This window comes from Rhinoderma darwinii, assembly GCF_050947455.1.
Source record: "Rhinoderma darwinii isolate aRhiDar2 chromosome 6 unlocalized genomic scaffold, aRhiDar2.hap1 SUPER_6_unloc_1, whole genome shotgun sequence".
NCBI lineage: Eukaryota > Metazoa > Chordata > Amphibia > Anura > Rhinodermatidae > Rhinoderma > Rhinoderma darwinii.
Window position 1 is genome coordinate 105,959 of NW_027461823.1, and position 9,401 is coordinate 115,359.

Here is a 9,401-nt window from a genome sequence, read left to right on the forward strand (position 1 = left end):
GAGTATAGGAGTATACAGGAGTACAGTATATATAGTATAGGAGTATACAGGAAGAGTACAGTATAGGAGTATACAAAAGTATAGTATATACAGTATAGGAAAATACAGGAGTACAGTATATAATACATACAGTATAGGAATATATGGAGGAGTACAGTGTATATATAGTATAGGAGGATACAGGAGTACAGTATATATAGTATAGGATATAGGGGGAGTACAGTATATATATTGGATAATGGGGTATTGTGAGGATATATTTACATTGTATCTATAGGGAGCAGGTTGAGTAGATACAGTGTATACAGGGGGGGGGGGTCAGACAGAGAAACACTCCCCCCTCCCCGGCTGTAGTGAGAGGTGAAGGGAGGGGGTTACGTTCCCTTTAAGCCGCGGTGCACGCCGGGAGGCCGCATTGTTTCAGCTGATGCAGCACGGGGTCTCCGGAGCAGCAGGAGCAGGGACCCCCTGATTAGCGCCGGCGCTGTTGAGTGTCCGGGGGAAAGATGCTGCACTAGAGGCCGCTGCAGCTGTGTGTCCGGGGGAGATGCTGCACTAGAGGCCGCTGCAGCTGTGTGTCCGGGGGAGATGCTGCACTAGAGGCCGCTGCAGCTGTGTGTCCGGGGGAGATGCTGCACTAGAGGCCGCTGTAGCTGTGTCCGGGGGAGATGCGGCACTAGAGGCGGCGGCAGCAGTCATGTCGTTCCCCGGGCGCTCGGTGCCGGGACAGCTGTGCTCCGGGGTGTTCGGGGGGATTATCCCGGCGCCCCTGGGCCACAAGTTCTACTGTCACAACGGGGCCGCCAGCGGGGGAGGAGCAGCGCCCACCGGAGCCCAACACCCGGGGACCCCGCACTGCACCGGGGAGCCCGAGCCAGACAGGCCCATCGGATACGGAGCGTTCGGGGTCGTATGGTGAGTGGGGGCGGGGCCGGGTATATAGAGGAGGGGGGGCCGAGTATATAGAGGAGGAGGGGGGGCCGAGTATATAGAGGAGGAGGGGGGGCCGAGTATATAGAGGAGGAGGGGGGCCGGGTATATAGAGGATGGGGGGGCCGAGTATATAGAGGGGGGCTGGGTATATACAGGAGGATGGGGGTGGCCGGTTTATATAGAGGAGGGGGGGCCGAGTATATAGAGGAGGATGGGGGTGGCCGGGTATATAGAGGAGGATGGGGGTGGCCGGGTATATAGAGGATGGGGGGCAGAGTATATAGAGGAGGAGTATGGGGGGCTGGGTATATAGAGGATGGGGGGCAGAGTATATAGAGGGGGGGTGGGTATATACAGGAGGATGGGGGGGGGCCGAGTATATAGAGGAGGATGGGGGTGGCCGGGTATATAGAGGAGGATGGGGGTGGCCGGGTATATAGAGGATGGGGGGCAGAGTATATAGAGGAGGAGTATGGGGGGCCGGGTATATAGAGGATGGGGGGCAGAGTATATAGAGGGGGGGGCAGAGTATATAGAGGAGATGGGGGTGCTGGGCAGAGTATATAGATGGGGTGCAGAGTAGTGAGATGATGGGGGTGTCAGTCATGAGGGGGTGCTGTGCCGCGGCTCTGGATATATATATACTCTCCTGGCCGCACTCCATGTTGTTCTCCTGTTTCTGGTTTTGTATTTCCGCCTCTTTCTTTCGGAGGACGGTTGGTTTGTGTGGCGGCTGCGCCCCCGGTGCCAGTCTCGCTGCCTCTTCTCTATTGGCCACGTGTCTTGTCTTCTTGTTGGTGCGGGGGGGGGGGGGGCGGTGTATGTTATACTGGGCACCGGGTGGCGCTGGCGCCTGTGTTATCCGGTTGGCTCCGCTGGGTTCCGGCTCCTGACCCCCTTCTTGTTCCGCAGGTCGGTCACTGACCCCCTTCTTGTTCCGCAGGTCGGTCACTGACCCCCTTCTTGTTCCGCAGGTCGGTCACTGACCCCCGGGATGGTAAACGCGTCGCCCTGAAGAAGATGCCGAACGTCTTCCAGAACCTGGTGTCGTGTAAGCGGGTGTTCCGGGAGCTGAAGATGTTGTGTTTCTTCAAGCACGACAATGTAAGGAGCGGGTGATGAGACGGGTGCATGGTGGGTTGGCGCAGGTTTCGGGCCGGTGTTGTACCCGCCTTTGTCTGATGCCCTCGTTCGGGCCGCGCTCTTCCTGCTCCGAGGTCGCTGCAACTTTGTGTCGACTTCTTCACGTCCATCTACCGATGGGGTGTGATAAGTTAGCGCCGGGCATCACATGGCACAGGTAGTCCGCACCCGGTGCAACGGAAGAGAAAAAACCTCTCCCTGTAACAACCAATCAGGACGGAGCGTCGGTGCAGGTGGGACACTCGGGGGCGACTCTAGACGTGGGGACGATGGCGGCCGAGGTTGTAACATTTAATATCGGCTGCAAAATAGCGCAGTGCCGTATCGCCACGTGTGCTGGGACTCCATGTTGGACGGGCACCTGCGTGCGGAGGAGGGGGTGGTAGTTGTTTGCTGGTAGACGGCTGCTCGTAATCCGCTGTTTTGTGTCGCAGGTCCTGTCCGCCCTCGATATCCTGCAGCCCCCGCAGATCGACTGCTTTGAGGAGATGTATCCTGATTCATCCGGGGGGAGGGGACGGCGTGGGCGTGGGCGACGCCGCTGTGGACCCGCGCATTATTAGGACGTAGCGGGACAGTGACTGGTAGATGCCCGTCGTGTCCTGCGCTGGAGCGCTTGTCTCCGGCTGTCGGGGAAGTCACCGCTCCGCAGAAGGGTTAATGGATCGTCCCGTCTGATGTCAATAAAGCTTCATCGTTGTATTGTGACCCGTTCCGCAGCTTTTTTTATTTGACTTTTTTTCTCCCCATTTTCACGATCTCTAATAGCTGTCAGTGAATGGAAACATAGACAAGGCCCAATTCGTCTCACAGCTGAGGGGTTTGTTACAATGTGGGATAAATATGTCAGCAGCGCTAATCTCCCTACTATTTGTTACAATGTATCCGTCTGGAGTCCAGGCTGTTCGGATCGTCTCGACTGGAATACAACTGTAACAAACCCTCAGCTGTGAGAAGTACAAGATCTATGCAGGTAGCAGAGAACTTGGTGACACAAAGTTGAAGAACTTTTCACTACACAATTCATAGCCAGAAAACTGGGAAAGCCGTTTCCGGAAGGCGGTGACCGCCAATGGAAGTCGTGGGATTCCGGACGGTCAGACGTTCTGGACTATCAGGCGTCCGCGCAGCCGATACTGGAGAAATATTCAGTAACGTTCTGGGATTCTGCGCTCTGTGAATATCTTTCCCGCAGTTTCCCTTCTATCTGAGGAGAAGTTGGCTACTTCCCTCCTCACTGTCACTTCATTATAGACTCTTAAAGGGGCGGCGGATCATTGTTTCGCTCTCGGAGGGGGGGGCCTCTGGGTAATTTGGTGACAATAAGCAGCCCCATGAAAACGAATATGGCGGACCGGAGAAGTGCGGCCCCTTCACAGCGAGTCCCCCGCCCGCTGAAATATAAGACCGGTCGGCGCCCCCTTCCTTTTACTTTAGGGTATCGCGGGCCGCGGTTCTCTGTATTATGGCCTTGACTACGACCTCCATCAGATACGTGATCACTGAACTCATGCAGACCGACCTCCACAAGGTCATCGTGTCCCCGCAGCCGCTCAGCGCCGACCACATCAAGGTCTTTCTGTACCAGATATTACGAGGTGAGACGGCGTGACCGGCGCCCCCGGAGGCCGCGGGGTGCAGCCGCTATTAACCCTTGTGTTCCTTGCAGGGCTGAAGTATCTGCACTCGGCGGGGATCCTGCACCGAGACATCAAGCCGGGGAACCTGCTGGTGAACAGTAACTGCGTCCTGAAGGTCGTCCGTCCCCTTCGTGGTCCTCGCTCTGCTGCTCCGTCTTCTGCTCTTCCCTCTTTATTGCTATTTGCTCCTTCTATTTCATACCCCGCAATCCTCCCGCTGCCGATCCCCTCGACCTCTCACCTCTGTGCTCTCGCTGTCTTGTACTGATTATATTATGTCTATACTCCAGTCACATCTAGAGCTGCACTTACAATTATTCCGTTTTCCCCCTTGAATTCGTCAATACTCTGCTGAAGAGCGCCCCTAACAGATCAGATTGGTTACCAGACGGTGCCAGGTATAAACCCTACATCTCCCGTAATGCAGCGTGTCCGCGCATGCTCTGAACCGGTCTGTAGGTGTTCGCTTTAAGGCTGCAGGATCTAACTGGAATTTGGCACAGCTCTTGCTGTGACTGGAGTTGAAACCTCAATATAACGAGTGAATGGCTGCGGATATTACAACGCTGCGGCTTTGCGTTTCTTCCTCTCAGATCTGTGACTTTGGATTGGCGCGGGTGGAGGAGTTGGACGAGTCCCAGCACATGACCCAGGAGGTGGTGACGCAGTATTACCGGGCCCCGGAGATCCTCATGGGAAGCCGGCACTATCAGAACGCCATCGACATCTGGTCTGTCGGCTGCATCTTTGCCGAGCTCCTCGGGAGGCGAATTCTATTCCAGGCGCAGAGTCCCATCCAGCAGGTAAATTTCCCCCCCCCCCCCCAGCGTGCACCCCCCTTATATTTATATAGTATTGGCCCACCCTGATGACTCTTTACACGCAGCTGCATGATCTGCATATAACGCTGAACATCTACTCCAATCACATCCAGAGCTGCACTCACAATTCTGCACACAGCAGGGGCCGCGTTGTCCTGGGACCCTCTAGGGACAGTCCTGCCCCGTTTCCTCTTGTCCCTATTCCTGAGTCCTCGTAGCCACGTTGTTGTTTTCTCTTGCAGCTGGACCTGATCACAGACCTCCTGGGGACCCCTCCTCTTACTGCCATGCGCTCCGCCTGCGAGGGGGCCCGAGCCCACATACTGCGCGGCCCGCACAAGCCGGTAAATCAGCTGAATTATAGAGTTCGAATTTCTCACCATTTTCAAGATCTCTGCTTGCTGTCAATAAATGGGAACATTCGTATTTGCATCCAGAAGCTGAAAACTTCCTGACGTAATAAATGGCGCAGCTGAGGGTTTGTTACAATGTATCCAGTCTAGACACTGAGCTGAACACATCAGCAGCGCAGATCTCTGTCCAGTGTGTTACAATGTATCGGTCTGGAGTTCATTGCCTAGACTGGATATAATTGTAACGAATTCTCAGCTGTGATAAGTATTAACCCCTTCAGGACTGAGCCATTTTATTTTTTTTTTCATTTTTCACTCCCCGCCTTTCAAGAGCCATAACTTTTTATTTTTCCGTGGATTGTGCGTTGAGGGCTCATTTTTTGCGGGACGAGCTGTCGTTTTTATCGATAGCAGTTTTTGTACGTAGAACTCTTTGATTCCTTCTTATTAAATGTTTTTGGGAACGAAGTTGACCAATAAACAGCGATTTTGGAGTTTTACATTGTTCATGGCGTTCACCGCGCGCGTTCGATAACGCTATATTGTAATAGTTCAGACTTTTACGGACGCAGCGGTATCCATTTTTTTTATTTGACGTTACTTTAGGGGAAAAATTGGAAAAGGGTTTTATTTTTTGCGGGGGGGGTGATGAGCTGTCAGAGGGACTGCCCCCTCTTTTCAATGCCTCAGATCGCTGTTCCTGGCTCTGAGTCCCGGGTGTCAGCTGTAAAACTCAGCCGACACCCGCAGCGTATGGAGCGCGACCTGAACATCGCCCACTCGGACCTAATGGCACATCCGGGTGCCTGAAGGGCTTCTAGTTGTAAACAATGATGTTACTATTCCCTGTCAGCAAGTAAGATCTTATAATGTTGAGGGATTGGTGTGTATTAGCAGAGCTGTTGATGATGATTTGGCCGGGTTCTCTCCGCAGCCGTCCCTCTCGGTCCTGTACATGTTGTCTGGTGAAGCCACGCACGAGGCCGTTCACCTCCTGTGCCGGATGCTGCTGTTTGATCCGGTGAGTCATGCGCCGCTTATCTCCGGCGCCATCTACAGGTGTCTGCGGGCGCGTTTTTGGCCTGTTCTTTTTCTGTAGTGCGACGAGCGGGCGGGGGGGTTGTTGACGTCTTCGGGCGGCGATATTTCCGTATTTAAGGTCTTCCGGTCTAATAACGGCTCCTGTGTCTCCAGATTAAGAGGATCTCTGCTAAGGACGCCCTGGCCCACCCGTACCTGGAGGAGGGGCGGCTCCGCTACCACACCTGTATGTGTCACTGCTGCTATTCCGTGTCCTCGGGACGCGTCTACACTGCGGATTTTGAACCCACGGCCGGCGACCGGTTTGATGATTCTTATGAGAAAAGCCTCACGTCTGTTTGGCAGGTTAAAGGTCAGTAACAGGGTCGGGGGAGGGGAGGCCTCGTTCGTTGTCTTCTATGACTGATCCTTTTGTCTTGGCGCAGAGCTGGTCCATCGCTTCATCACAGACCAACAACAGGGCAAGCGGCCCCCGCTCTGTATAAACCCGCACTCCGCCGCGTTCAAGACCTTCATCAGGTAGGTGATCGTCCAGCGTGGAGCCGGCACCCCATGATTCTAAGGGCGCGGAGGCATGAATCTCTGGTGTCATCTTGTCAGCAGTGTGATATGGGGAAGAATGACCCCAGCCCTGCATAGTGGACCCCTCTCTTCCTGAACCTCTGCCTCGTAGACCCCACCCCCTCTGACCCACACACCCTCCCCTGCCTAGTAGACCCCGCCGCCTCTGATCCACGCACCCTCCCTTGCCTAGTAGACTCAGCCTCCTCTGACTCACGCACCCTCCCTTGCCTAGTAGACTCCGCCTCCTCTGATCCACGCACCCTCCCCTGCCTAGTAGACTCCGCTTCCTCTGATCCACGCACCCTCCCCTGCCTTGTAGACTCCGCCTCCTCTGATCCACGCACCCTCCCTTGCCTAGTAGACTCCGCCTCCTCTGATCCACGCACCCTCCCTTGCCTAGTAGACTCCGCCTCCTCTGATCCACGCACCCTCCCTTGCCTAGTAGACTCCGCCTCCTCTGACTCGCGCACCCTTCCTTGCCTAATAGACCCCGGCTCTTTGAATGTGCTTTTCTCTTACAGCAGCTTCTCTCCTTTTCTTAGATCCCCTGTCTGGTAGACTCTGCCATCTCTGACCCAAACCCTCCCCTGCCTGGTAGACTCTGCCATCTCTGACCCATGCACCCTCCCCTGCCTAGTAGACCCCGCCTCCTCTGACCCACGCACCCTCCCCTGCCTTGTAGACCCCGCCTCTTTGAACATGCTTTTCTCTTACAGCCGCTTCTCTCCTTTTCTTAGATCCCCTGTCTGGTAGACTCTGCCACCTCTGACCCACGCACCCTCCCCTGCCTTGTAGACCCCGCCTCCTGACCCACGCACCCTCCCCTGCCTAGTAGACTCCGCCTCCTCTGACCCACGCACCCTCCCCTGCCTAGTAGACCCCGCCTCCTCTGATCCACGCACCCTCCCTTGCCTAGTAGACTCCGCCTCCTCTGACCCACGCACCCTCCCTTGCCTAGTAGACTCCGCCTCCTCTGACCCACGCACCCTCCCTTGCCTAGTAGACTCCGCCTCCTCTGACCCACGCACCCTCCCCTGCCTAGTAGACTCCGCCTCCTCTGACCCACGCACCCTCCCCTGCCTAGTAGACTCCGCCTCCTCTGACCCACGCACCCTCCCCTGCCTTGTAGACCCCGGCTCTTTAAACGTGCTTTTCTCTTACAGCCGCTTCTCTCCTTTTCTTAGATCCACGGCCTGGCATTCCTCGAAGGTTTCCAAGAAGGAGGAGAGATGAGCCGCTGGAGTTCTGAGTCGTCTCCTCGGACGTCACCGTTCACAGCATGAAGTATCCGCCTGTCCTTCCACTGCTGTCCGTGATTCCCTGTCCTCCGCCGTTCTCCCGTTCTTTATTATTTCAGTTTTTTTCCTGATTCATAATAATCTCGCCCGAGGACTTGACCCCCTTTTCCCAGAATCCTGTGCGGTTCCACAGTGGGCGGCGGCAGTGATTGGCTGAGGGACCTCTACACGGATAAAGGACGATGTAAATATTTTCTATACAGAGAATCCTCTGCCTTGTCCGGCTCCCCCTCCCCCATCACCTCCTCGGGGAGGCAACGGCGACTTTATCAACGCTGGTATCGGAGGCGGGTGTGTCGCATCCACCAGACTTTGGCTTCACCCACACGGGGTTAAAACTGTAAAAAATGTTTTATTTATTCTACTGATTTAAGAGGGGAAAGTAGTAAAGTGCCCCCTCCTCTAGGCGGCCATATTGTGGGCGTGACCAACTAGAGCGGCATCGCTGGACCATTCCTCAAATTGGTGATGTTTCTCTGAATATTGCCCACAGTACGGCCGATGCCATTGTGTGTGGGGGGGGGGGAGCAGCTCTGGAGCATGGCATGCTGGGAGATATCGGTGGGATGTGAGCAGTGCCCCCCCCCCCCCTTCTGAGGAGTTTATGTTGTGGTCACTTTGGGTCATCTGCAGTGCCACCTTGTGGTCAATGCTTGTCCTGCAGGTTAATGTTTTTCACTGAGTACCTGGAGCTTTCGGATCTCGACAAGTCGATCTCTTGCTACAAGAATTTTTTTCCTTTATTGAAGGATCGCAGCTCCAGAGTGGGAACGCTCAGAGTACGTGGCTGTAGACATTGGAGGGAAATCTGCCGATCCACAGACTGATACCCCCTCCAAAAAAACATGAGACCTCCAGATCTGTGCGATCTTCAGGAGTGATATGTCCATGGCTGCGGATTGCACAGACCTCTGCTGACATCTTGTGGCCACTGTCTGGTATTGCAGCGGCTGGGTATAATGCACTACAGGGGGCGAGGCGTCCGGCGTGGCGCGGCTCCATAAGAGCGATCGTCGTGGATTTGTGTTTTTCTCACTGATTCTTTTTTTTTAACTTATAACTTGTACAGATCCCGTTGTGTGTTCGGGGGTGACTTGTCACTCTACCGGCGGTTCAATAATCTACCTCTTCCAGTAAGTGTTTATTTTTTATGATTTTTCAATTGTTAAGATATTGTGTTTTTCATGTTTTGTTTTTTTTTCCTTTTAATTTCCTAAATGTGAAAAAACCCAGAATCCCTGAAAACTTGAATTTAGCGTCTTCAGGTTTTATTTAATGATTGTTGGTCTGAACCGGCGTCTTAAATAAACTCTGTCCTGCCTTTTATACCTGCAGCGTCTTGTGGTCTTTGCCTCCTTCGTGCGTCCTCGCCGTCCACGCGATTGTCCGTTACAGAATGAATCCCAACCCCCACTTACAGCACTCGTGGGGCAGAGGGACTCTTGTGCCCCTCAAACATTAGGACCCCGATGTGACTGCCCCCCCCATAGCTCCCCCGGTTCTTGCAGAGTATCCGCGTCTCCGTTCACACACACGATCTATTGCAGCGCACGTTCTCCCGTTCAGGAAAGCCGCGGACGGCGTCACCGCTTGGTCGTTGGTTTGCTA

At 54.5% G+C, this 9,401-nt stretch overlaps 1 protein-coding gene across 1 annotated transcript; it reads left to right on the forward strand.

Annotated features, from left to right (window-relative positions):
- Positions 1-379: 379 nt before the first annotated feature.
- On the forward strand, positions 380-9,119 carry LOC142697901 (serine/threonine-protein kinase NLK2). The gene is made up of 11 exons (XM_075847706.1): positions 380-915; positions 1,908-2,037; positions 2,511-2,566; positions 3,568-3,674; positions 3,746-3,831; positions 4,310-4,519; positions 4,780-4,881; positions 5,825-5,911; positions 6,085-6,283; positions 6,357-6,450; positions 7,680-9,119. Exons 1-11 carry the CDS (start codon positions 698-700, stop codon positions 7,726-7,728), a joined length of 1,338 nt encoding a protein of 445 aa, XP_075703821.1. The 5' UTR covers positions 380-697; the 3' UTR covers positions 7,729-9,119.
- Positions 9,120-9,401: the final 282 nt, after the last annotated feature.

What these genes read in the sequence shown, in the direction of transcription:
- LOC142697901 (XM_075847706.1), top strand. Translation starts at nt 698, where the DNA reads ATGTCGTTCCCCGGGCGCTCGGTGCCGGGACAGCTGTGCTCCGGGGTG. An exon ending in GGAGCGTTCGGGGTCGTATG is followed by an intron (nt 916 to 1,907) that starts GTGAGTGGGGGC and finishes CTTGTTCCGCAG; the next exon opens with GTCGGTCACTGACCCCCGGG. An exon ending in ACAGTAACTGCGTCCTGAAG is followed by an intron (nt 3,832 to 4,309) that starts GTCGTCCGTCCC and finishes TCTTCCTCTCAG; the next exon opens with ATCTGTGACTTTGGATTGGC.